The sequence below is a fragment of the Mustela nigripes genome, chromosome 5, assembly GCF_022355385.1.
Source record: "Mustela nigripes isolate SB6536 chromosome 5, MUSNIG.SB6536, whole genome shotgun sequence".
Classification (NCBI taxonomy): domain Eukaryota; kingdom Metazoa; phylum Chordata; class Mammalia; order Carnivora; family Mustelidae; genus Mustela; species Mustela nigripes.
In genome coordinates this window covers 3,980,364-4,007,574 of record NC_081561.1, presented here as the reverse complement: position 1 = coordinate 4,007,574, position 27,211 = coordinate 3,980,364, and the positions used below count along the sequence as shown (strand labels likewise).

At 52.2% G+C, this 27,211-nt stretch overlaps 1 protein-coding gene across 1 annotated transcript; it reads left to right on the top strand.

The window, feature by feature from the left end:
• Positions 1–27,211, top strand: PXDC1 (PX domain containing 1). Its single transcript, XM_059399358.1, has 5 exons — positions 1–347; positions 13,391–13,482; positions 14,220–14,337; positions 21,725–21,836; positions 25,983–27,211. The coding sequence occupies exons 1-5, from the start codon at positions 92–94 to the stop codon at positions 26,098–26,100; spliced, it is 696 nt and encodes a 231-aa protein (XP_059255341.1). The 5' UTR covers positions 1–91; the 3' UTR covers positions 26,101–27,211.

The following is a 27,211-nucleotide window of genomic DNA, read 5'->3' as shown; positions in this document are numbered from 1 at the left end:
GCAGACCTCAGGCAGACCCGGGCCCCGCTGGCTGGCGCGCGGACGGGGGCCGAGGGCGCCCCCGGAGGCGGGGGCATGCGCGACCCGCGGCATGGCCTCGGCGGTGTTTGAAGGCACCTCGCTCGTGAACATGTTCGTGCGCGGCTGCTGGGTGAACGGCATCCGCAGGCTCATCGTCAGCCGGCGCGGCGACGAGGAGGAGTTCTTCGAGATCCGCACGGAGTGGTCGGACCGCAGCGTGCTCTACCTGCACCGCAGCTTCGCGGACCTCGGCCGCCTGTGGCAGCGCCTCCGCGACGCCTTCCCCGAGGACCGGCCCGAGCTAGCGCGCGCGCCGCTGCGGCAAGGTTCGGGGGCGGCGGGCACCGGGGTGGGGTGGGGAGGGCGCATCGGATGGTGTCTTAGGGGGAGATGTGGTTGCGAGGTCGTTTCACAGTGCAGTGAAGGTAGGAGGGGAAGTTACTGAAGCCGAGATTGCGGCTCTCTCCTCTGTCCCTGGCACGGGACGGGGGACGCTTAGATCCTGCGCCCCCAAATGAAGGGCGCGCAGGTCAGCAGGGGTAGGAGGACGAAAGCCAGCTCGCAGAGCCCTGAGGCCCTCCGGGAGGAAATCAGCAAGACGGGCGCCCCGACTGTCCCCAAGGACGAGTCAGTGACCAGTGCCAGTACAGCGGCCAGTTTGGGCCAGTGTCGGGGTGAGCTCCAGCCCGACTCCGGAGTGGCGGCCTCCCTCCCTCGTCACCCTCGGGCGGGCCGGCTGTGACCCCCACCCCGCCCGGAAAGCGACAGGAGGGGGCTGGGGAAATGTTTGGGAAGAGTTAACAACAGTGTCCAGTTGGGGTCGCGTCGTGTCTGGCAGCCATCCCCCTCGGAGTGCTCCCCTGGAAGGGGCTGTGCCTCTGATCTTCTCCCGTGACAGAAGAGCCCGAGTACGAGGTGCCACGCAGCCTTCTGTCACTCGTCGGGAGGGGCCTCCCTGCGGCCGACTAAAGGGGAGAGAGCCCAGGTCCCCACCCCCGGGGTGGGACCGCATTCGGGTTTGATTAACTGCGGCCTGCCTCCTCCCTGGCCTTGTGACTGCCCTGGCTCCTGGGGATTCGAGTTCTCAGAGAACTGGTGTGGCTTCCCCTTTCCTACGCCCTGGCTGACGCCCATCCCACCGGCCGCACTTTGGAGGCCGGGAGGAGAGGCGGCTGGAAGAGGGAAGGAAGCGCGTGAGAGAGGCTGAAGTTGAGCCCAGAAGGAGGGGCGGGGTGGGCGGGTTCAGAAGGCCCGGGGAGAAGCGGCCTGGGAAGACTGTAGAGCCCTGAACAGTCCCACCCCCTCACCTCTTGTGACCACCTGCGGCTCTGAGACTAGTCACACTTCACTGAGAGGTCTTCCTTTCCACAATCTTCCAAGCAGACCTGGTGGCACCTATAGGAGGCACTTTCTGAAGCTGAGGGACCCCAACAAGCCTCCTTAGCTGTTGGATTGCCTGAGGTCTTAAGATAACCTCTACTTCCCCCTGTGGAACCCCCGCCCCAATGTGTGAATTATATAGATAATTAACTCAGTTCTGATGACATCGTTTGGAAGGGCTCCCAAAGCCAGCAAGTTCAAAGGCCCTGAGTGAGATGGCCGGCCTTTCACGCTTCTCTTTGCTCCCCAGAGTCTCACGTTTATTGCCATTCTGCAGATAGCTGAGCGTTATTTCAAGCATGGCAGCAGTTTTCCTTGGATTTGCTATTTGGGTGTGTATATTGTATTTTTTTTTTTTTTTTAACAAAAGAATGTTCAAATCAGGAAAGCTTGCATGAAGGAACGACAGTTTGTTCAGTGACTTACATTTTTGGTGGAACAAGGCGAGCCGTTAACAAATTAGAGCCCCTGAGAGCCGGCCAGTGTACATGCCCTCCCCTGTCCTTGCCAGGTCTCGCTCAGCTGGGACCCCAGGCAGGCAGTCAGGCTGGCACTGGGCTCCTCCCCTGTAACACAGAACCGGTCCTACTTTTTGGAGGGGTGGTGGTGAGGATTAAAATGCATAGTGTAGTGTCTCATAGTAGTAAGCCCTCCATACATGCTAGTTGTTATTGTTACCCTCAGCATCAGCTGTTCCTGGCAAGGGTTGTAGCCAGTGGGGAAGCCCTGGGATCTGGTAGTGAAAAGGACTTGCCGGGAGCAGAAGGGAGGTGGGTGTAAGCCACTGGACCTGCCTTGCACACACCCCGGCTCTGACCCATCTGTCCTTGTGCTAACAGTGCTGGTCAGTTCTGGGTTCCTGAGATGTAGACATAGAGTGTGTGTCTGAAGGGAGAGTGAGACAGGTTTAGGAAGAGGGGGATTACCAGGGGGAAGGGAAGATCTAGAAGGATAGGAGAGCTGCTTAAGTGTCTGAAGGAGGGAGAAACTAGTTCTGGGTGTTAGCCCTGCTGCTGGTGGGGGTGGGGGTGGGGCAGGTGCTTAGGATGGGGACCAGTGATTGGGTGGAAAGGCTTTCTACTGGAACTGCTGGCCCCTTTGTTCAGGGGAGACCCCTCTGAGGGCTGGGCCAGCACCCCCTGGAGGAGAGGAGATAGGGTGACCTTAATTCTTTGTCCTGGTGGTCCTTGATTCTCTGCATGAGGCACGCTGCTACTGCTCTGGGGCACCCCTTTGAGTTTCCGTTGTGCAATCCCAGGGGAAGCCCCTTTCTTTTCTTAGAGTCTTTTAAGTCCAGGGAAATTGTTCACTGAATCAAGTACATAATAGTAATATAAGAGAAGATTCTACCTGATTTCCATGCAGATTTGTTATTTGCATAAAAACATTGTCTGGATATACAAACTGTAAGTACAGAAGGCAACCGGATGCGTGTGTTGTATGGGAAATGTCAGGTTTCCTCAGAATCGTTCCCCACCAGATTCCCTCACTGAAATTTATTGAAATGCTTCTGGCTGGATTAGATTTGTGCTCTCGGCTTCTATTAACGAGCCTTGCGAGCAGATCTGGGTTTCAGAGCTCATGCTGGCAGCAAGCAGGTAGCTCTTCTTGGGAATGTCTGATTGAACGCCCTCATGGGGCATAAAAGCCTTGCCCCCTCACTTGCATTTTTGAGTCTGCATGCAGCTAAAGGGATGTTGAGCCCTTTTCCTTTGCCCCTCAAGTCTTGCCGTGGGGGAGAGTGTTTATGTGGAGAGAATGGGCTTTGCTCTCCCTTTGGCACACACACTGTGGTGTTAGGCTCAGGGACTGTCCATGGCCTTGAATGTTTCACTTTGGTACATGTTGCGTAAAGATACTGCAGGCGCTGCACACGCGGAGGGACCTCCCTCACTCACTACCTTCCTGGCCTTCTCTTGGGCAGGGCTGACCTCAGGAATTGTCCTGCTTCTGTCCTCTGTCCTTTTTTTCTTAGAATCTTGGCTTCCCACCTCACCCTCTTCTTCCTCTGGATCTGAGGTACCCACCCATCCTTTCTGGTGCCTTGGCCCAAGGAGATGAAGACCGCTGCTTCCTCTGGATATTATCTCTGGATGACCGAGGGGTTCCTTTTGGTTTTTCTAAACCCCTCACCAGTGGGGCTGAGTCTTGAACCTGAATTCCCTCTGTGTGATACTTATGTGGTTCCGGGTTTCCTGACGTGGTCAGGGTCTCCTGCCTGTTCCATCTCTTACATCTGAGAAGGTTTACACATTAAAACATAAGCATGCAGAATCTCTGATTGGCTGTTTGGTGCTCTTTGCCCATTTTGATTTTTTTTTTTTTTTAATAACACCGATTTCAGGCCTGGTGAAGTCTGAGCCATCCTGGTCACCACTCCAGCAAGAGATTCTATTTCCCAAGTAGTCAGGTCACTTTTGATTCTTGATGACCTTGAAATCAAACATTTTGGTTTCATATTCATTCATGCAGTGAGTATTTGCTGAATGCCTGCTGTGTGCCGGGCATCATTCTAGTGGGTGGAGACACAGCAGTGATCAAAAGAAGACCCAGCAAAAAAAAAAAAAAAAGAATCCTTGCCCTCTTGATTGTCATATTGTGGTTGGGAGAAATCCAACAATAAACAAAGATAAATAAATAATATGGTAGATAGTGATAAATATTCAGAAGGAAGCAAGTAGGCAAGGAAAGCAGCTATGACTTCTAGAGGGAGGAGTTAACTTTCAGATAAGGTTCTCCAGATAGTCTCAAAGGAAGTGACCTTTGAATCCGGGCCAGAAGGAAGGGAGAGGTCAAGCTTCTTGGTCAATACTTGGGGAAGCAAGCATTCCAGGCAGAGGCAGGAGCAAGTGCAAAGGCCCTGAGGCCAGGACTGGTCTACCTGCATAAGCATAGATAGTCTGGTCTTAGATTTGAGATTCTGAGGACTGGAGTTAGGGCACCCAGGAGAGAACTGGAAAAGGCTGGGTGCAGATACATTTGCTGAGCTCCCACAGCCCCAGACCATGCTCCCAGACCCTGAGCCTGCCCACTCATTCTCACATGGACTGCAGGGGAGAAGCTCTGTTCCAACTCTGGCTGATGCAGAGGAGAAACTGTAGAGCCACCAAGCTTACTTGCCTAGTGGAGGTGGCAGGAAAGAGATCAGACGCCACATGGGGCCCCGGGCAGCAGACCAGAGGCAGCAAGCCCAGCTCTGCCCGGCCTCACAGGGCCCTTGTAGCCTGGTGCTGGCTGAGTGTGGCTCTACCCTTTGCCTCAACACTGCTGCCGACCCCACAGCCCTTGTGTCACTTCACTTTAGGGCATCCTGCCCCTTTGGACTTCGGGGATTTGGAGGTATTCTTTTTGATTCACAGATGTATTTTTTGAAGCTTTTCTAGATCGGTGGTACGTGCACTTTTCCCAGGCCCCAGGGCAGCACGCCGTCCCAGGGCAGTGCCAGAGTGTCCGCCCCCACGTAGCCTGCTCTCCTCTCTCTGCCTTCTGTCTCTCTCTTCCCCAAATGTGCACCCGGGCTTCGTTGCGATTTCCTTTCCCCGCACTCTAGGGCCCTCTCTTTTCTCTGCAAGCGGCTGAATTGGTTCTCGGTCCTATGATCTCATCCCATCAGATCTCGGACGGTGTCGGGGGCCCCAGGGGACCTGACCTCACCTCTCAGGTAGAGAAGGAGCCAGCCAGAAACTTACACATGGGGTTAGGTGGCTGGCTTCTAGGTCACAGTTACTTTCCGCCGAATTCCCGAGGAGAAACTTGGCCTGCTTCTTGAGCAGACAGCTCCAGGAGCCTCCCGGCTGCCGTCGGGCTGGCCCACAGGGACACCGGTCCCCTTCCCTTCTAAAGTCTGGGTCTCATGTGTCTCTGTGGTCTGTCTCTACAAACACTTTTCCAAAAGCTGAAAGATGTTCCTGCGTAATGAAGAGTCAAGGTAAGGGGAGACTGGAATGCCCGTGGAACTGAAATAATGGGGACTGGATGAGTTGTCCCTTTTCAGTGAAGCTCAGCCTAAGGTGGGATTCAGGCAGGCTGGTAGTGAGAATGAGCCCCACGTGCATTTGCCCTGGGGGGCCTCTCGAGCAGACCCCACAGCCCCCCTCTGCCTTCCTGGGGAGGGAGTGCGTCCAGAACGGTGGCTGGTGTTGCTGATTCTCTCAAATCACTTTTTCTTGGTATTTGTGTTCATTTTTACTTTCTTGGATGACTCTAGGCATCTGCTGAATGTTTTCGGTTGTGATCACAATGGTCCCCATGTCCGGGAACAGGCCTGAGAAGCTCCCTGGGGCTGCTTGGTGTGCACCCTCTCCTTGAGGGGTGGGTCGAGGGCCTGTGCACCATTCTCTGCCGGCCAGACTGGGCTCCGTCAGTGATGGGGGCACGGGTGTGTCACGCCCCAGCACAGACCCACATGCAGGATGATGTAATTCTCCAAACAGACACCTCCAGTCTGCTCTCCTCACCCCACCCCCAAATTGAGTCATGACCGTGAACCGAGCCACTTTGGTCCGTGGCTAATTTATACTGGCAAGCTTTCATATTTGTTTTGAGACCAAAACATCTTAATCACCCTTCACTGCTATGTAACTTGGAATCAGCAGGAAAACTCTGATGAGCAGTAATTGGACAGAGGCTAGAGGGAGGTGGGAAGGAATCCCACGTGGTGAAAACTTCTACCTAGAGCATCTGAATCCCAGCAGAACCCCATCCTGCTTCCTGAGGGAGAAAATTCCCCACCCAGGCCCCAAAAGAGTGAGGATCCCCCTGGGGACACAGGATCCAGGTGGGAGGGGTCAGGGTCATAATGACTCCCTTGGGGGTATCACAGGGTCCCTGTGGGAGAAGCTCAGGCTGCGTGGTGGAAGGCGGGGGCTTTGGGAGCCCACAGGTGAGGAATCAGAGGCTGGCTCTGTCCCCTGCTCCTCCGCCATGACTTTCGGCAGTCGCTTAGTTACCCAAGCCCCGGATGCCTGATTGATGAAATTGCATGATGGTATCCCAGGCAGGGCTGCTGGAGGGCCCGACAACCATGGAGTGCCCAGAACCGGCTGGACGCTTGAGACCCGAGACCTGCCGAGTGTGGACTCAGGAGCACGGGTCCCTGGAGCTTCCGCCGTCTGCTCCTGGACACGCAGCATCTTCCCCAGGGTGGTCCAGATGAGCGGGGGGTCGGTCCAGGGCCCGCCCTGCTGCTCCTGATGGCATCTGCTTCCTGGGCAGCGACCCCCAACCCCAAGTCCCTAGGAGGCACAGATGGTGCAAGCCCCAGCCCAGGCTAAAGAGAGAGCCCACAGAGGGGGTCACAGCCCTTATGTACCTCAGTGAGAGCCCTGCAGACCAGGCCTGTTGCTTTGCAGATCCAGAAACTAGAATTTGGTGCTTAGTGTGGGTCAGGCTTGGGGACTGTGCTCCAGGGGCAATTTCACCAGGCAGAGATGACTGTAGGATCCTAGGGCGGGTGTATTTATCACTCTAAGAAATGCAGCTGCCAAGTGGGTAGGGTTCTTGTGAGCAGAGCCTACATGAGAAGCCTTGGCTCCCCAGTGCCCACTGTGGGGTTTACCCTCAATGCCCTTTGTCAGGCCCTGCTTGTTTTAGTCCTCACCCCTCTGGCCTGCTTAGGGCCTCTGCACCTCCTGACCCCACTCAGAGTTCCTCTTCTCCCTCCCTGGGCCCCCTGTATCTGCTCACCTGCTCACCTCTCCGACCCTGGTGAGGGTGTCCCAGCTTGGAGTACTCCTGTCCCCCCACCAGGGGACACCCTGCTTTTTGTGGCTGATGTTTGCCACATGCCCATTGTCCTGACTAGCAGGAAAGCTCTGGGGAGCCCGGGACCGTCTGTCTTTCCAGCTACAGTACAGTACCCCCACACCCCCATGTGATAGGGTGCCTAGCAGGGATAGCTTAGGAGGAGTGGCTGAATGCGTGCTTCCTGTTTGGGGAACCCAGCAAAGGATGGGGTGTCCTAAATACCTTTGATCCGAAGACAGACTCCCCGAGGGAGTGGCTGCTAAAATGCATTAAGTGGGAAGTCCAGTAAAGGAATTGTGCTTTTATTGGGAGAGGATAATGAAGAGGGCCAGGGAGGGAGGGACTGGGGAAGGGCACAGTCAAGGCCAGTGCCGTGGAGTCCAGCAGTCCTTCTCTCCTGCTCATAAAAACACTTCATTCAAGAGGGCGCCTCCCAGGAGCAGGAAGAAGCAGAGAAAGGAGGGTCTCCTCTCAGCCCCTTCTTGGGTCCTCAGGGAGGTGCTGTTTCTTCTCAGCCTCTGATGCTTTCTCTGCCCTGCTTTTCCTTCTTGGAAAGATGCAGGAGAGATATGCATGCCCAGCGGCTCCCTCCTCTTACAGCTCGGCGTGAGCATCACCAAAGCCGGCAGCCTCGTGGAAGGACGGTGGGAGGGTGAACCGGGCCAGGAGGGAGGGAAACAGGGTTTCTGTCCTTCCCGAAATGCTGCGCCACACTCCACGCACAGCACTCTACATAGAGTAGAGTAAGCTCGGGCTCCTCGGGAGTGACGGCCCCTCCTGGGGTGCTTAAGTGTGCACAGAACCGGCTCCCTTACGCTGTCAAGCAGGCCATTTCTAACTCTCCGCTTCTCAAATGTCGGCTGCCTATTTAGAACTCAGGTACCTAGGAAATCAGCATTGAAAATTTCCCTGGAAGATTCCAACTATTTTGCTTCTAAAATGGCTATTACACACCACCTTTGAGGAATACCTCTCTCTCGCATGCGAGATGACTCGAGCCGTCTGCCTTGCTGTACGGTGTGTTGATGGACATATTTTATTAAATGGAGAAGGAAATCTTTAAACCTAATTTATTATCTGACTCAATTTGAAAGTGTGCTTTACAGAAAATTTCCCTAGGGCTCTGCTATGTGAGTTTCCTCTAAGAGACGTGTTCTTGGGGTAATGGGCACTTCTTAATGTGCTTTGAAAAGGACGTTCTTCCTTAGCAGTTGATCCAAGAGGCACCTTGTCTTCATGTCTGAAATGATGGGAGAAGGCCCCAGAGTCTAGCCACGGAGGAATCCCCGCAGTTACCAGAGGTGTTCATCCCAAAGCCTCCGTTTACTGAAAATGTGGGACCTTGGACTCAGGGTTTCTGAGGTTAGGAAACGGCTTTGTTTATGTTTGCTCTCCCTGATAAGTCTTTGTGCTGACTCCAGCGTGTGCATTTTGGATTCCAAGAATAAGTCAGGTGTTTGTGTTTGTATAAAGAAGCTAATCCTAGGGGTTTTTGGGGTGACTCAGTCGGTTAAGCGTCTGCCTTCGGCTTAGGTCATGATCCTGGGGTCCTGGGATGGAGGCCTGCATTGGGCTCCTTGCTCAGCGGGGAGCCTGCTTCCCCCTCTCCTTCTGCCTGCTGCCCCCCCTTCTTGCGCGCGCTCTCTCTCTCTCTGACAAATAAATAAATAAATAATCTTGTAATTTTTTAAAGATTTCGTTTATTTATCAGAGAGTGAGGGAGAGATCACAAGTAGGGGGAGAGGCAGAGACAGAGAGAGAAGCAGGTCCCCCGCTGAGAAAAGAGCCCAGAGGAGAAATAAATAATCTTAAAAAGAAAAAAAAAAAAAAAAAAGCTAATTCTGAAAATGGCAGAATCACATTTTGGGTTCTCGATTTTCAGTGCTAAACTAGTTTAGAAAAAAAGGACAAACTGGCTGATCTTGGCTGGTTTTTGGCCTCCAAATATATTTAAGTTAACAGGCTGTAATTTATATATAATCACATTATCAGTCTTTCAGATTCAAATCTCTACTTGCTTTGAGGCTAATCAAATTTACACATTGCAAACTGGGTACAGTGAAACTTTACCAGGCGAAACCTGGTTGGTTCCACAGAGTGCTAGCGCCCCCTGCTGGCTACTTCTAGGGTGACAGTCTTATAACCAGTAGATGCTTGACAAGTTTTTCTGTCCAACGGTGCAAAATCGCAACCATTTGCCCGCCCATAGTTTTTGTTATTACCATCACAGATAGGAAAACGGAGTCAGACAAGATCCCCACAGAATCCTTGTTCCATCCAAAATATTTGGAACATAAAAGCTAGAAGTATTTAGATTACTGTGTTTAAGCCCATTTTTATAAAAATAAGTTTTAAAATTGCTATTTGCTGTAAACAGTTCCTATTCAGAGAAGCTTTATCAGCCATTAAAAACCAAAGCTGTTGGGTCACAAAGGAAAAATACAGCAGATAGGCTAGAAGGAAACTCCAGTGCATATAATCTGTTTGGGGTAGCAGTCCTTCATGGACTCTGTTCTTGCCACCTGCCCGTGAAAGTAATGCAATGTTCCACAACTTCACCTTTTAGCCCTGTCACATTTTGAGAATTTATAATAATTTTGGTCTCATGGTAGGTGTCTGAATTTCCCATCCATCATGAAACCAGAAAGTGAAGAAAGGAACCCCTGTGTGTATGAAATTCTAAAATGATGATTTGGTTCATATTTGCATTACGGCCGTTTGGGGCTTGTTTTTCTTAAAAATACTTTCCTAACACATTTACGGTAGCCCTCATTTGATGGGAAGCACTTTTAAAACAACTGAGAAGGGTGATGTCCAGGGCCCCAGAGGGAAGGGAAAGTCTGGGCTGCGGGGAGGCGCTTGGAGAGTGGTGACTCCTTCATGCCATGCCTGTATTTGGGGTGTTGGGGGACTTGCTATGCTCTGAGCTCTGGTTGGTGGTGGTAGCTGCTGTTAAGCAGGTTTCACGGTGTTCAGCTGGATCCATCGTTTCCTGAATCCCTCTGCCTTTGATTAGCTGAGGCCTCTGCTGGGGTCACCCGGGAAGCCAGGATGGAGAAGCAAATGGGCAGCCACCTGTCATTAATGTTCGTGGAGCGAGGGATTCCAGCATGCCTGGTTAAGTTTCCAGAGCCTCCTTTTGTTTGGAGGCTTGTTTACATTTCCAAGGAGATCCATCTGGCTGCTGTTGAGGATCATAAAGACCGGTCAGAGGAAGCAGTCTGGCTCTGTGCACGTCCACACATAAACTCAGGCCGGCATGACTCATGACTCACATGATGCCGTGCGACTGTCAGGCCTGCGACCTCAAGCTAGGTGGCAGCAGGTTCTGGTGTGGTGCTGACCGAGTGTGGTGCTGTGAAGCATGAATTAGGGTGATGAGCCTATGGGGCAAGATGGAGCGCACCCACAGAAGACCATTGACGCTTGACTTCCGTGCTCTCTTCTGTAACTTCAGTCGACCAACAGCCAGTAAACATCAAGTCCCCTTCATGCGTCAGGCCCTGTGATGATAACAGTGAGAGGAAGAGGCACCTGCTCCCCTTAGCTTTGCACATGGGCATCTTGGGGAGACCCATAGGTCCAGGAGAAGTCACAGGGCTGAGTGGTGAATACTGCAGAGGTCAGGAAAGTTCTCTGGGAGCCCAGAGGCAGCTCGGGTTCCATCTTCAGATGTGGGGAAGGCTTCTCAGAACAGATGGTGTGTGCCCACGCCTTAAGGGATGGGTGGGACATTCCCACCTGTGAGCCTGGGGGTGGGGGGAGGTCAGGGGGATTGTGTCTGGGTAGCGTGGACCTTTGAGATTAGCAGGAGAGTAGGGGGAGTTGCAAGGCACAGAGCTGTAAGGTGGGCTGGGGTGGATCAGGGAGCGGATTGCTTGCCTTTTTCTACTTCATTCTGTAAAACAACACCCTACCAGGAAGATAGGGCTGCTGGATGAAATACAGAACACCAAGTTGAGCTTGAATTTCAGATAAGCAGCAAATAATTTTTTTAGTGTAATCTATCCATACTACTGCATGATTCACTGTTTATCTGAAATTCATATTTAACTAGGTAGCCTTTGTTTTATTTGCTAAATCAGGCCATCCTAAAAAAAAGAAGATCACTATAGAGCAGAATGTATTTATCCTACTATATATATAACTTTGCAGCTATGAACTCAACCGTGGGCTGAACATTAATTAAATCAAAGATGTAACCCCAAATGTGTCATTGAGGCAAAAATGCACGAGTTATAAAGCCTTATACTAACTTCAGATTGTTAAGTTGTGAAGTGTATCCTATGATTTGGGTATACGTACGCTGCGTGCATTGACCATACGAGAGGCTAACCTTCCTACAAATGCACGTACAGAATATAAAATAATAAAACTACTGTGTCATAAATGTGAGTGATTTAAAACTCAGATTCTAGAGGTAACAAAAGTTGAACTTTAATAATAGTAGTTTTATTCATCCTAGAATGAAGAAGCATTTGGTGGGGATGATTAATTTAATTGTCCTCTCTTAAAAACAATTTTCCAGAGGATTTTGCAGACTCCCAGTAGCAAGCAGATGAAAGCATTTTGGTGCAAAGAGCAAAACAATGTGTGTATGTGTGTGTGTGTGTGTGTGTGTGTGTGTTTATGTATGTTGCCAAGTAAGGAATTCAGGGCTGGGGAAGAAGCATCCTGAGATTCTGGTACTATTTTCTTTCTTCTTTTGGCTTCCCAGAACGTGCAGGGGGTGTGGTGGGACCTGGTAACCCGAGGAAGAGGGGAGAAGGTAGAGAAAGCCCAGTCCCTTTCTCCGGTGACTGCTGGGGTGTGTGCCTGGGCCCTGTGGACAGAGGCCCCAGGTGGCCCGCAGCCCAGCCAGCCCCCTTCGGCTCCAGCCACCTGAGCAGCTGCTGACTGGCCCCTGGGCCTGCGGGGCTGAGGGGGTGGGCAGGCCCAGACAGCCCCTCTGACCCTTGTGGTGGCCTGTGCTTTAGATGTGCTTTATGATGTTGAGGGAACCTTGTTTAGAAGTTGGCTGTGACGCAGGTTGCTTGAAGGACTCCCCTTGTGACAGCGTAGGCGTTCAGACATGTCCTTGCCCTATGGTCGGGGCTGTCCCTGGTTCTCTGGACTGTATGTTTAATCATTTAGTTTAGGAAATTAACTTGATGACTTGTAGTTTCCGTTGATGAATTGCTTGAAGACCAAGGCTTTCTCCCGCAAAACCAAACCAAACCAGAACTGAAAACCTTAGACGCAGCAACTGGTAATAGTTCTGGGATGATCCCAGCGCCTGGTCTGACCTTGGCTCCCAGGGACCATCCTGCTGGGCCACACGAAGTATGGCAAAGAGGCCCGTGTCCTTGGGAATGTCATTGCCGCGTCCCCAGGAGTCCAGTGTGTAGAAACTGAAATGAGGAGACTCAGGCTGTTTCCAGCTCACGGGGAGGCGGAAGCACACCCAGGTCTCCAGGCTGCCCGCCGTCATAGTTTACAGACTAAAGTCTCTACTTCCCGAAAGTCACTCAGGACCCTGTTACATGTAACGAGGGTAGATGTTCAGATTCTGAAAAAGTCCTGTGAGCCATACCCACTTTGCTTTTTTTTTTTCTGGGTAAAGATCTGACTTTTCCCCTTCCAAACCCAGCATGTAAATGACTTGTCTGAGTATGGACTCCATTTCCATAGGCTCTTGAGGTCAGTGGAGGCCAGGCGAGCCAGCCCTTCCACTGCGTGGGTGGGGTTGGTTCTGGGCCACCCTCACCCCCTCCCGGCAGCAGCCACCACCTGCCTGGGGCTGAGTGGTCTCCAGCCAAGCTTTGGTCTTGTCATGAGGCTGGCCCTGACTGTCCTACAGAGGGGACTTTGATCCCTGGCTTACACCTACGTTTCCCGCTCATTCCACTGTCCCCCGCCTGCCAGACTTCTCCTTTCGGGGAAGGGCATCGTCTCCCCCAGCACACATGGAAATCATTCATTGGGTCATTGAAACTTAAAATGAGGTTGAGAGCGCTGCTTTCAGAGTCAGGCTGTGTAAGTACTCCCAGACTTTGGTGGAGGGGGACACTGGGCAGTGGCTTCCTTGTCATGGGGTTGTCTGTTGTTCTGTATTTAATCTAGGAGCACATTTCCAGCTTGTTTTGTTTTTGGTTTTGGGTTTTTTTGGGTTTTGGGTTTTTTTGTTTGGTTTGGTTTGGGTTTTGGTTTTTTGACTTTAGGCATTTCTGTCTCAATTCTGTCTGAATGTCTGTCTCAATTCTAGGCCTGGTTGCCATCAGGGACGCCCACGATATAGAGACCAGGCTTAACGAGGTGGAGAAGTTGCTGAAGGCCATCCTCAGCATGCCCTGCAAAGTGAGTATGACCCGCGCGGCTGGCGGGGGCGGGGGGGTCAGGACACATCCTGTCCGCTTCCAGACAACCGATGCCCTCACCCACATAGCTGGTTGCTCCCTCCCTGGATGGTTCAGGCCACGGGGAGGGCGGACAAAACCAGGGGAAAGGAAGACTTCTGTGGGCTCGTGCAGCTCCGTGGTTTTCTCCTTGGTAAGAAGTGAGAGTCAAGGGCCAAGGAGGCGCTGAGTAGAAGAGACATGGTCCCTCCATTGCCATGGTCTTTGCTTCCTTGCCTCCACTCAGAAGCCCACCGGTCTTGCAGAGGATGTTTTAGAAGAGGGTGTATGAGAGCAAGGAGAGTGTTAGCATCCACATTGGCAGATGGCCTTTAAATGAAGTGGGCAAGCTTCATGTACTTGGGACCCACTTGGCTCCCACAGGCTCCATTTCCTCCTCTGCGAATGGGGAAAGTCAACACATCGTTTACCATAAGGGGAAGGGACACGTTTGCGAAATCCGGCACGCACCAAGCGCTCAGAAAATCTCTCCATTGCTCCATTCACCCCATCCCCACTGTCCCTGGAGCCTTGCATTTTTGCCACATGGGGCCATTCGTAAGTGAAAGGTGGGCCTTGACTACAGCCTCATCAGTGTGGTCCGTCCCGCCAAGCATCTGGAAGGTGCAGGGGCATCAGCCTCACGAGAGGCCACCTCTAGGGAGGACTCAAGTTTAGTCATTAACGCACTTCCCCCAGTATTCCAGGTCAGAAGTTGTGCTCACCTTCTTTGAAAGATCTCCTCTGGACCAGGTGTTAAAAAATGACAACGTACATAAAATTCAACCCAGCTTTCAGAGTCCAGTGAAAATATCAGGTAAGAGCTGCAGGGAAGGCATGGGGAGGCCGGGTCCTGCTGTGGAAGGCCGTGGTTCTCGGGAAGCCTTTCCAGTTCACCGGGTACACCTTCTACCCTTGGGATCCAAACAGATGACCCAAAAGAGTAATAAAGTAGGCGGAGGCTGTTACCTGATTTTCATGGAACAGTGTTTTCCACCTGTCGACCTGCAGTTTACACTTCTCCCGTTTCCAAAAGGAGTAACTCGGTATATCAGTTGGAACTTTCTTAGGAAACAGGGTCATGATGAACACATTAATGGGGCACTGGGAAGTGAATGACGTCAATCAGGAGTCTAGCAGCTGATGTAAGATTGTTCACATAATATGGCAGTGCATTGGGTTTTAGGGCATCCAGGACAGAAAGGGGAGCACACGGTTTAGATGTCACTAACGTTGACACCGGACCATACCTTCTAGCCCCGAAGAGGCCAGTGTCAGCAGCAGTAAAAGCGAATGCTGGCTGGGAGGAGCTGCCGGCCGGCTCCCTTGTGGGGTGGATGAAAGGTGGGGGGAGCTGGAACTTAGCCCTGTTTGGTAGCTTTCTGCATCTGGGCTGCCCATGTTGTTAGAACACTAGACTTTCGTGTTTGCAGTACTGTTTTGGTGAAGGCTGCTGAGGGGCATTTTGTGGGGAAAAGAGCTCCGTCCCAGAGTCCCGGACATGGGGCTCCCCCAGGCAATGGACAGTCAGCTTGGTTAGGCCCAAGACATGGCATGACCCCACATGACTGGGGTCGTGTGGGAGTGTGGCGGGCGGAAAGGCAGCTACAAGAGGAGATAGCGTTTGGCTCAAGGGGAGATCCTGCAGAAGGTGCTGGTCTGTCGGAAGAAGGGAAGGAGGGTTTCTGCATTTAGCATTCTATTTCCAGAGGGAGGAGGGAGAAGAGCAGAGGGAGCATGGGCGGGAGGGACACCCCAGAAGCTGGTGAAGAGCAGTCAGGAGACGAAAGTGCATCGGAGCCCAGAGCTGTCTCCTAAGAAGGCACTGGGGGTTCACGGTGATAGGGAGACAGAGGACCAATCGGGATGGTGGTGGTGGGTATCTTTGGTAGGAAAAGTGTCCTTACTGAGCTATGTGCTGTAGCAGGGATGTGTGGGGGATGGGTGGAAAGGGTGGGCAAGTTCAGGGGACCCAAAGGGAAAGCGCGTTAGCATGTGACTGGGTGTGCGGGATGGCTGCCAGGCCTGGGCTTGCTGGGGTCTGCTGCTTTTGATGTCCGTCCAGCATGGCTTCCTGTGTGTTGTTAGGAAGAAGAGCAGGGTGTTTGGGTATCCCTCCTTAGCTGGCACCTAGTATCCAGAACCTTCTTCACAGGAGAAATGGCAGTCATTTATCCCGGTTGGGTGTCTATGGACCCCAGTCTTGGAGGGCACAGTGAAGGCTCCGGGATGCTTGTCACTCATGGTGGCTTTTATGTGCTGTCACTAGAGCACAGTCAAGTCTCTGTTCTTTTGTCCTGAGCAGAAGAGTCCCAGCACGGGTGTCACCGTTTTGCTTTATTTCTGGTTTGAGCCAATAGGAGAGCAAAGAGCAGCAGAACTCTTCAGGGCCCTGTGCTGGTAGCAGGCGCGGAACACTTGCTTCCGGTTGACCCCGGCTACGCGGAATTGCGTCTGATTAATTCTGGAGTGCAGCCACCTGGAAACACTCCCAGCCCTCTGTCTACCGTCCTGTTTTTACTTGTGACAGGGCTAAACACATGACATGCCCCATGTTCATCCTAAAGGGCTGGAAATAATGAGGTGAAATTTATCGGGGATAATTGTAGCCTCCCATGTGAGGCTTTAGCTACACTCTCTGGGTCTTCTGTGAGGACTGAGGACAGGTTTTCGGTCCCAGGGACATTGCAGCGGGTGCAAATAACCACAGGGATTTGAGTTTGGCACAGAACACTTTGTAGCAATGGAGTCTGTAAATATCTATTGCAAGTCTGTTCCGAGAGCCTCGTGGCTCCCTGCAGAGGCCAGGGCAGCCTGTCAGAGGCATCCTCCGCAGGGTCGGCAGCTGGGAGAGGCGTCTCCCACCCTTGAAGAGCTAAGATTGTGTTTCCTGGGGCCTTCATGAACCTCCTTATCCCCTTCAATCGATTGGGCACCAAGTCTGAGGCTTCTCCCCTGGAAGCGCCCCAACCTCCCTATCTCTGCTCCGGGACTAGGCGGCCCTCACTCTGTCTGAGGGAGGGCTTCTCACCATCCGTGTATACATATGCAGACAATAACGGGGTGCGCCCCCGGAGTGTGAGATATACTTTCCTTACTCACTGAGTGAGTTAAGAAATATATTAAGACAATGGACTATGGTAAATTAAAAAATACTTTTCAATGAAACCTTTATTTACAGTAGCACTGGTATGCCTTTGAAGAACTAGTCTACACGTGGGCAAGCCATGTTCTTCAGGCTTGTTCTCCTGTGTGGGTGTTTGTGGATTTGAGTCCCCCCAGACTTGAAGCTTCAGAATCTGGGCAGTATGACCCCTCCACCCCAACCTGGGCATATCCACAGGTCTCTCTTTCTCTCTGTCTCTCTCAGCCTCCCCCCTGCCCCAGGACAGACCCTGAATACTGAGGTTGGTCATCCTGGATCTCTGACTTCTTGGGCTCATTCATTTTCTCACAACCTTACACTCATGATAAAGGCCAAGTGCTCTAGTCATTCCAGAAGGCCAGAGTCTGGTTCACACTAGCTTTTTGATGCCGTCGCCATGGACCCCTTTGCTCCAGACCCTCGGCCTCCCCTTGGTGGGGCTTCGCTGTGCTGTGGGCTCCCACCTTCCCTCCGTTCCCATAAACCCTGCCCGTCCATCCTGTCCTGCTAAATTCCACTCGCTCCTGAAAATGCCCCTGCCTGCTGCAACTCACCCCACCCTTCCTCCTCCTTTCCTCTCCGATTTCTTAATGCCTGCAGCTACTGTTGATGTGGCACGTAGGGAGGTGGCAGCATGGGCGACAGGGGCTGACCTAGGCTTCCCGCGGGCTTTTCGTTATCTCCAGGCGTGCGCTGGGGCTGTGAGTGCGCAGCCGCGGAGACTGCTGAGCGCCTGGGCTCCGCTAGATGGCGCCAGGCGCTAGCCACATCCTGGGGCCGCTGCAAGGCCGTGGGAGACCCTGTGACCTCCTGCGGGAGGCTTTGGGGGAGTACATCCTTAAACATTCTTCCTCCCGTGTGAATCTAAATGTTTATGGAATCAGAAAAACTTAGAGTTTTCTACATGGTGGCTGGGTCCGTGCTTAGCAGGAAGCCTAAAGCGCCACTGTGATTTGCCTACTTGGACTAATCTATGTAAGCCACAAAAATATAATTATTCAGGTTTGGGGGCGGGGGGGGGGTTGGAAATGAATTCTAATTTCGTATTTCATTAACCAGGCAGCTGTACCATCTCAACCTTAATTTTCACCGTACGAGGTTCATCCAGTTGGTGAATTAATAAAAAGGCCATGCTTTGGATTTTGTTTGATTGCTGGACTGCACTGAAAATATAATGGGAGAGAGGATTTACATGGAGGGAAGCTGCACTGTGAATGCTTTTGGAGCTGAGCTAATGGCTGCATTAAAAGAAGAACATAGGAATTACTGAGCTGAAGGAAGGATGGCCTATGGGGCAGAGGAAAGCATGGCAACAGCTAAAAAAAATAGGAAAATCATGACCCAGTACACACCACAGTCGTACAGTTGACCCCTGAACAGCACAGGGGTTAGGGACTCTGACCCCCTGCACAGTTGAAAATCCGTATAACTTTGATTCCCCCAAAACTGTTGACTGCAAGCCTTGCTAATAATATTAACAGTTGATTAATGTATACTTTGTATGTTATATGTATTAAATATTCTTACACAAGTAAGCTAAAGAAAAGAAGATGTTATTAAGAAAACCTAAAGAAGAGAAAATACATTTATGGTACTATAGTGTACTTAAAACACATACACACACACACACACACACACACACACACAGAGTGGACCTAGGCAGTTCAAACTTGTGTTGTTCAAGGCCAACTGTAATTGTTGCAGGAAAGGTCCACTGGTAAGATGAGTGGGGAAAAGTTGGAGAGAAACAGATTCTGCACAGTATCAGTGCATCGCCCCAAGATATATATTGACTGCAAAGAGAAAGAGTGAACCTGGCAGAAACTTCTTATGCAAGTGATGCTGATGTTGACATCACACCCCCTAACAGGATGCGGTGGGTAGAGGGGAGCACAGGGTCACTCTACAGGATTCCTGCTGGGAACACTCCACGTCAGTCAGAGCTCAAAAGCACCAGACAAATTGAGGGACCATCGATAAAATAACGCACCAGCCCCTCTCAAAGTGTTACTTTCATAGGAGATATGGAGAGACGGAGGAACCTTCAGAGGCTGCACAAAACAAGGAAACAGCGATGCAAGGATCCCCAACAAAGGATCCAGGGTTGGGTCTATAACAGAAGAAAGGGACATTGGTGGAAAAGTCTGTACATTCCAGTAAGGGAGGTGTCTGGTTAAGTCCACCAGCTTTGATCATTGTACCATAGCTACAGGAAACATTAACATCAGGAGAAACTGGTGAGGGCTACATGAGAACACTATGCTGTTTCTGTAACTTTCCTATAATTCAAAATTAGCTCAAAAGATAAAAGTTAAGAAATGGCAAAGCATAACTCTTCATGTGAAAAAAAAATGCAGGAAAGTAGCTTGAAAGGGAACTGTTTCATGGAATCAGTCATGTATGGGATGAAAGTAATGACACTGGCCAGTGATTTTTGCAATAGGGACTAAGCTGACTTCTAAGACATTCACATTCTATGTGTGTTTGGAGACAGGCTTCAGATGTGAGTGCTGTTCTGTAATCATAACCTTTTCTCTGGTTCGGTTTAATTGCATGACACAACAGCTATGAAGACATTTGCAGTCATGGCAGTCATCACTACCATTTGCCCGGCCCGCAGTATTTGTTAGATTCTTTACAAATACCATCTCATTTTAAGTACTCCTGTGCTTTGGGGATGGGTATGCCCATTTTATAGATGAAGGAAGCGAGCAAGCAGTAGCCTGCTCCCCTACGCATGAGTAGCAGAGCTGGAGATCATAGCTTGCCTTGCACACCATGAAACCCCATGACTGTGTACAGAGGTTTCTTTGCAGGGGGAGTTAAGGAGTGATTTGCTACAAATCTGTTTTGGGGGGCTGGTAAAGACTCCATTTCTTAGAGATCCAAATTTCACATTTAAGAGAGATGAGGAAGTTTGAAAGTTACTCTGTGAGGTAACTCTTTATTACCGTCAGAAATGTTTTGTTGCACGGACATTTGTTTTCCCTTGTAGGATTTTCCCCTCCAAACTCCCTTATCAAAGGGGTGGCGGAAAGGGCTGGAGGCTGTGAACTGGCTGAGGTTGGATGTGTTTCTGAAACAGACATATTTGAGTCAGAGTTAGTCAAAAGCAATAAAGAGAGGGGTTCTGTGCTGCTGTGTGTTTTGATTGGAGAGGCCAGGGCATCTTAATCTTTCTTGTTACAATGTAGTCATCTTCAGAGTCTGTTCACTCAGACTTGGGTAAACATCTTCCCACCTGTAGAAATGTCGTTGATCCCAGAGGTTCCAAGCACTGACTTTTCATCAGGTCTTGGTGTGCCTTCTCATGACTTCAGGCTCTGCAAGCTTGTCTTTGCGCAGGGAGGGCGGGTGCAGTTCAACCTGGAGGGGTGGGGTGGCCAGGGAAGAGCCATGCGCTGATGTCACCCAGAGTGTTACTGACGGGACTGGTATTTCAAAAGACCAAAGAACCATGAGCTGTCACTTCTGCAGAAAGTCAAGTGGAGATGGTAGCAATTACTTGGCAAATCTGACTGATGAAGCATCGTTTTATTCCTGTGAGGCTGAGGAGGAAACCTTCTCTTTTTCTTTGTTTGTTTTTGTGTAGTTTTCCTAATTCTCTTCACATGGAAAGAAATTCAAAGAACTACCTTTTCCAGGTTCTGGAAAGAGTAAAAATAAATAGAAAGTTACAATTATACTTGTGAGAAAAGAAAATCCATGCATGGGAATAAAAACAAATCTAAATTCTGATGAGATGAAGGGAAAAATGTAAAGAAAACAATCTCCCGAACAGTGGTGACAGGTGCCTAGGGAGACTGTGGACAGGTGAGGGATGTGTTTGTTACCTGTGCTGGGCCAGTAGGAAAGGTGAGCTATTTCAAGTTGTGTGTTTCTGTGTGAGAGCCTCTGAACGGGAAGATGATAATCCTTTGGATTAGAAAATGCCCCAGAAATTCAGAGTCAGTTTTTTTTAAGATGAGCTAAGGAGAGGACCTGATTTGAGAGACAGACAAGGGCGGTGAACAGGGCCCTTCCCTGACTAAGAGCTAAGGTTCCCTAACCAGCTTCCCAGAGGGCTGGAGAACTCCCAACACCGAGGAGGACTAGTAATGGACACCAGATCAATTCTTGGAGCATTTTACAGAAACACATTCCCTGGGGAAATGTAAATAAAAGCTACACCAGATAGGAGAAGTCAGTCAAGACACACTGACTCCTTATACTTAAATGGACGAGATGGCGTGATGGAATCCGGTAACTCATGACAGTTTAGAGTTGAAGGGATCCTTGGAGACCATCCACTACTATGCTGAAATTCCCCAATTGAGGATATTGAGTCCCAAGACCGTGGACCTCTGGTGTCCGGGCTCCCAGTCCGGGGCTGTGTCCCCTGCCACACATCCAGACATGCCTGTCCTCTCCTCTCCCAGTGTGGGGTAAACACTAGACTTCCATCCTCAGAAGCTCACTGCCTAAGGCCAATGTAGACTACTTTGTTTGCCTTTTTAACTACCAAAATTTATGCGTACGGATAAAAAAAAAAAAAGAGATCAATTTGTTTACAGAATTATATAAAGTAAAAAGGTGAAGTTGCCCATTTGGTGTAAAATGCATACTGATCTCAGCTGACCCTCACAGCGACTCAGGGCAGTGGACAGTGTCATCCGCGTCTCAGACACAGGGAAGATCGGGTACCTGTGCAGAGCCTCACAGCGGCAATGTGTGATGGACCCAGACCCAAACCCAAGCCGATAGACGTGAGCTCAGTACTCTCTCTATGCCAGCTTTAAACCAATGGGGAGGACTTTTGGGGAGGGTGCTGGTAAAATTCAGAGCATTTCCTGGAGCCTCTTGGCTTATACAGGGTCCTCAGATGTGGTTTCTGTGGAGGTTGGCATTAGCTCCTGAATCTGTTGGTAGGACTCCAGAATGGGCCTCTGGAGTGTAGAGCATTCTCTTGGAGGAGAATTTAGGGCTGTAGATGGAGGGGGAAGTAGAGAGATTGGTATAAGCCCCAAACTTCAAAATCTGGCCCATCCTGCATATTTACTTCATTGCTTTCATTTTTCAGAAATCATGAGGTCCAATGGATTTTGCTTAGCAAATACGGAAACCATTGTTATTGACCACAGTATACCAAACGGAAAAGACCAGCACCTGGGTGTGGATCCGACAGAGCACTTGTAAGTAGACTGATTTGGATATCGTTTTATAGAAGGGATCCCTGACCTGTCAGCCTGTCAGCTGGTGCCAGAAGCCAGAGTTCACGGCCCAGACAGAGCTCTAGAGGAAGCAGATGTGGCCGGAGATACTGAGCCATCCTGCCTGCATTTGGACACTTTTTTGAAGTGTTTGACTTTTCTAGAGGACAGTGAGAGCTTGCTTCATAAACCTTGAGGGGAAGAAGTTCCTTTGGCCAAGGGGCTGGCTGAAAGGGGGCATTAAGGAGAAGTGGCCGGACTTCAGGGTCTGGTCTGTGCTGGGCCCTGAGGAACTACGGCGGCCATAAGCCTCCCTGCTCCAAGGACCTGGTCCCCTGGGATGGGGAGAAGTGTCCCCTGCATGGTGTCACCTCACAGGGCTGGAGATTCTCCAGACTCTGAGGTGGCTTCCGTAGAGCTCACAGGCTGAAACCTGGCGCCGCTGGGCCTGCTCTGAGGGGAAGGAGGGTGTGTCTGATTAGTGAAGGCAGGACAGCCAAAGACACCACAGCCTTCTTTGTCCCTCCTTCTCTAATAAGAATGTTTAACCGTGATAAACGCACTGGGAAAGCCCGACACCTGGCGTCCCTGAGAGGCACAGCCTCCTTCATCCCTCGTGCACTTCCGGGTCATGTCCTTGGGCGTCTTCAGGAGGCAGCTTGAGGGGACATCACAGCTTGGCTTCTATTGACTTTCCAGGCCAACCCCACAGCTCCTGCTGGTTATGTGAGCCTCAGGAAGTTATTTAACCTCTCCTGGCTTCTCTTCTCCGAGTGGGGCCCCTGAGGCTCTCCCGGGGTCATTGTAAAGATCTCAGGTGGTAAATGGGAACCCCCTGGCCCAGGAGCCCCCGCAGGCCGCGCTGGGTGCTCAGAGTCTCCCTGGGGGCGCATGAGCAGCACACGCCGGGGTCGGGGGCCTTGGAATCTCATATCCGGCCTCACCCACTGAGCTGCCAGTAAACATGCACTAGGACAGACTCTGTGCTGAGACCCACCCCAGCCGCCAACAGCAGAGCAGAGCACAAGCCCCGGGTGTCCCTGAGCTCCTGCTGCAGGCAGCCGGGGCCTTCTCTGCGGGAGCCTTGCTCTGTGACCGAGCACAGGGGGAGCCACGTCAGGCCCATGGAACCAGCTCGGGCCGGCAGCTCCCACTTTCTCAGTTTCAAAGATGTCTCTTGGGTTAATGGCACAAGGTTCCCTCACCATGGAGATGTCATGAAATGCTTGTGTAAGAGGATATGCTGCTAAGGCTGCTGGGGGTGGCCCTTCCCTGACAGGTCCTTGTCCCTTTGCATGCCTTGCTGTGACACCACGTGGCTTCGTACCCACTGTGAGTGTCTATAGCTCATTCGTTCATGAGCCGGGGGCCCTCCATGATCACAGGGCTGGCACCGAGGGGGCATGAGATTGCTCTATGTGAAGTGGGTGACCGGAAGGAGAGGCCCTGGAGCGTCATGGGAGGAGCTTCTGCGGAGGGGCTGTCTTGGTGGATGAGGGGCAGGTGGAGACCCTCCTTAGTCAGGAATAGGGTCTCAGCTCTGGCAGCAGTTTCTCCCGGGAGACCTTTTCTGTTGTCGGGAGTCCTAAGAGGCCAACCCGCACTTGGCGAGATTGAACAAGTAAGTTGAACTATGAATAGTTTTGCCGAGGAGAGAAGCTCACAGAGAGAAAGCAAGGGTGGTAACATGACCCCACAGCTCTGCATGGACAGGGATGACACACCCTTAAAATGGGGCCCCTGGGCTCCAGGATGCCTGGCTGAAGGAAACCGAGTAAGAAAAGCCTCGGTGATCCCAGAAAGGCTTAACAAAGAAACGTCTGCTTCCGAGTGGCTCAGGGGAGCATTTAGAGGGAATTCCTGAGGCGGGCTTGCCAGGGTTTTCTCTGGGTGTCTGATGTAGGGCAGTGCGCTGACAGTCTGCCGCTGGCTGTCTCTCAGGAGCAGTCTGTTTTAACACTCCACAGGGCTGTCAGGCAGGTGATGGGGGTTGACGATCGGGACAGGAGGTCACAGATCTATGTCGTTGGAGAACAAGGCTTTGCCCCCCTACCACAGCCATCCTCCGTGGTACCTGAGGGTGACTGTTTGGCCCCCACACTGTGAATTCAGTGCTGTCAAGCCTGCCATTAGAACTTGTGCTGTGATGCCAAGAGGGCAGTCTTCATGCTTCTGGGGCAGGAATGTTCCAGAACCCAGGCGCGGACCCTGTGCTCAGGGAATGGGGCTGTGAGTCAGCAGGCCAGCGGGACCTCTGGTGGTCATCCTGGTTGGCTGGAGTGGTTACGGGGGTTCCTAGAAATCCACCCAGGGCTGAGGCAAGCCCCCCATTCTGTCCTCACAGGTTAGGAGCAAAGGTATTTGCCAGGCCAGCTGAGGGTCATCGGGGATGACGAGGCGGCTGGACTCAGGCCTGTGACTCATTTTCCACAGCGTCCCAGCTTCCCCTCCCTCCCTGGGTTTTTAGGGTCATGTGATGAGGGCCGGAGGTATAGGAAACCGGCCCTGTGCCTCCCCAAGCTGAGCCTTTCCCTGCATCCAAGAGTCGTCTTTTAATTCATTCCGCTGTTGGTTTCCGGGAAGAGTCCGCATCCTGGAAAAAATTCGAGGAGCTGGTCTTCCCTCCATGAGATCTGCCGCCCCGGAGGCTGCGAACACTTGTGTCGGAGCCTCGATCTCCTTCTCCGCAGCCACAAGCTACCCAGGCAGGCAGTGCGGGGAGGAGGAAGCGGCCCTGAGCCCTGCCCTGCCCCTGCAGCGGATGCGGGGAGGCCCCGCACATCGCCACACAAACCCCTCACTGGGGAGGCGGAGACCTTTTCTCACTGATTCAAAGCCTCCTCCTCCACTTTTAACTTCAAGCTTGGACTGAGAGGAAGTAAGCCCCATTCTGAATTAGGAGGATGCTGGGAGGGGCGCTCTGCGGGCAGGGGCTGGGCCTTTCCACTGCCCCCCTGTGCGGCTCCCGTGTCCGGGGCTCAGTTCATGTTCTTCCCGGTCCCGCCCGACCCTTCCAGGCAGAGTGGAGCTCCTACAACGGTACTCGCTAGTGACGCCTTCCAGTGCCAGGAATCAGCGCGGGGACACACTGTACGCTGTGGGTTCCTTCCGCGGGCCGCTTGCTCCTGGGAGAGCAGGGAGGGAGCGCGCCTCTGCCCGCCTCTGCCCTGCCCCCTCTTTGCTGAGGAAAAGGGAAAAGCACAAACAGCATCTCTGGCCCTTCCTGGGGAGAATGTTCTTCAGGGAGCGGTTTCTCTGTTTGAAAAATCTGGAGGGTGTCCCCCCACCCCCACCCCCCAGCTTAGGAGGCCGTGTCTGGGTTAGGCAGGGAGTGGAAATGGTTTCAACTCATGGGGGAATCCGTATCCCGATGGCATTAGTCACCTTATGTGCGGAGTACATATTCTTCCCCAGCTCTTCCTGCCTGCCCTCCCCGCACGTAAGCCCCCACACTCAATACACGGCCCCTCTAGAAGGAGCCCTCCCTCCATGACCTCCCCAGCCCCCCACCCAGATCCTCTCTGGGCCGCTGATCTCGCGCCCCTAAGTCAGCAGCACCGTGTGGCTCGGATGTGGTTAGGTTGTGAACTTGTGGCCGCAGTGGCTTTTCCCACTCATCTGTGCTCTTTGTCTGTGGGGCCCCGCACCGCGGGGGGGGGGGGGGGGGGGCTCCCGTTCCCACAGACTGGCTCTCTGCCTTGCTTCCTGCCATGGCCCCAGAGCCTGACACAGAGCAAACCCTGGACAGAGAAAAAGAATCCCTCTGTGAATGAGTGAGTGAGTGAATGTCTTAGTAAACCCTGGGTCATGAATGCGGAGAGCAGTGTCGAAGCCAGTAACCGCCAGAGCTGTCAGGGACTTTAGAGAAGGGTCCATTTCACCTCATTAATTTGTCGCCATGGTCCTTGTCACTCTTCCTAACCTGCATTGAGAAGGCCGTGCCCCGTGGTCCGATGAGCCGATGCCTCATGAGGAGCCTTAGGGAAAGCCCTTCCCTGGTGTTTGGTACTGACCCCTAAGCGCCCTCCTGCCAATGACCTTCTGCCCTTTCTTTCTCCACTTCAGTGGGCGTGGGGGTGGGGGTCAATGAACCAGCCCCAGCCCTTACCTCTGAACTTTCCTTTTCAGGTTTGAGAATGGTGGTGAATTTACCTCAGAGCTGGAAGATGGTGATGACCCAGCAGCTTATGTCACCAACCTGTCCTATTACCACCTGGTCCCCTTCGAGACGGACATTTTAGACTGAGTCTCTCGTGAGGCCCACCTCCCCCCACCCTCGACTGGTGGTTCTGTCCCGGCTGCAGGGGCCCCATTGCTGCCCCAGGCCTGGGTCAGGGTGTGTCTCTACGGTGACAGTGCCCTGGAGGCCTGGGCCCATGGAGCAGCAGGGCTTTCCAGAGGGCCATCCCCACGGTCTCCCGCAAGCAGGAGCCAGGTCCCCGGAGCCCCATGCAGCCTGCTGCTTCTCTGCTCAACACCACCAGCCTGTCTCCACCTGCCTGGGACTCGCCCCCCATCCTTGTGTGGGAGAGCCACAAGTGCCTGCAGGACATGTGGACACCAGGGCGGACACACAGGGTCTGGCAGTTCCCTCGTTTCGCTGTGACTGCTTCCTGGGGAAGAGCCTGTGACCTGGTGCAGTGCACCCCATGGCCGCCTGGCCACCGCCCACTCCCCACCATTCCCTCACACGACAGGAGCACAACATGGCCTGTGAGGTGGTGAGGAGTCACCACAGTCTGGATGACATGGGCAGGGAGTGTTGGGTAATCCTGGATTTCCCTGGGAACCAGGAGGTGTGGCTTTCATTTCCCTTTTTCATCTTCTTTGTGGAAACTGTGGGTCTGGTGTCAGCCAGTGGGGTTCCTTATAGAAGGTTCTTTTGGGAATGGTGAGTGTTGGCTACAGAGATAGGGAAATCACTGCCCATCAGGTCCCCGTGAGCAAGGACTGAGAAGTACTGATTCCCCTCCAGAGAACAGAGTTCCTGCCTGGCCTGCCAGCATCTCTAATGCCCCTCAGCGTGGGGTAGCCCTGCCGTAAGCACTCCAGGCCGTAAGCACCCCAGGCTGTGGAAGGTTCACCTCTCCTGCTGTTTACCAAGCTCTCAGTGATGTCATTGCCACATTCACCTGCAAGCAGAGGGGAGGGCGGGGATCAACAGAAAAGCGCCGAGTCCCCCTTTGCCCCTTGGGGAGGGAGGAAGGCAGGCCTGCGTTCTCTGTGCTGATCTCCTCATGGTGTCTACTAACGACCAACATTTGCTAATGTAAATAATAGTAAATTATTGAGAATCCTAATTCTTTTACACAGTCTGTTTTTTAATCTATTTTAATTAAATAAAGTGTATTACTCTA

Excerpts from the sequence above, each read along its gene's own strand:
- PXDC1 (XM_059399358.1), top strand. The coding sequence starts at position 92 with ATGGCCTCGGCGGTGTTTGAAGGCACCTCGCTCGTGAACATGTTCGTG. Across the intron at positions 14,338-21,724 it reads GAGTCCAGTGAAAATATCAG|AAATCATGAGGTCCAATGGA; the intron begins GTAAGAGCTGCA and ends TTCATTTTTCAG. Across the intron at positions 21,837-25,982 it reads GTGGATCCGACAGAGCACTT|GTTTGAGAATGGTGGTGAAT; the intron begins GTAAGTAGACTG and ends TTTCCTTTTCAG.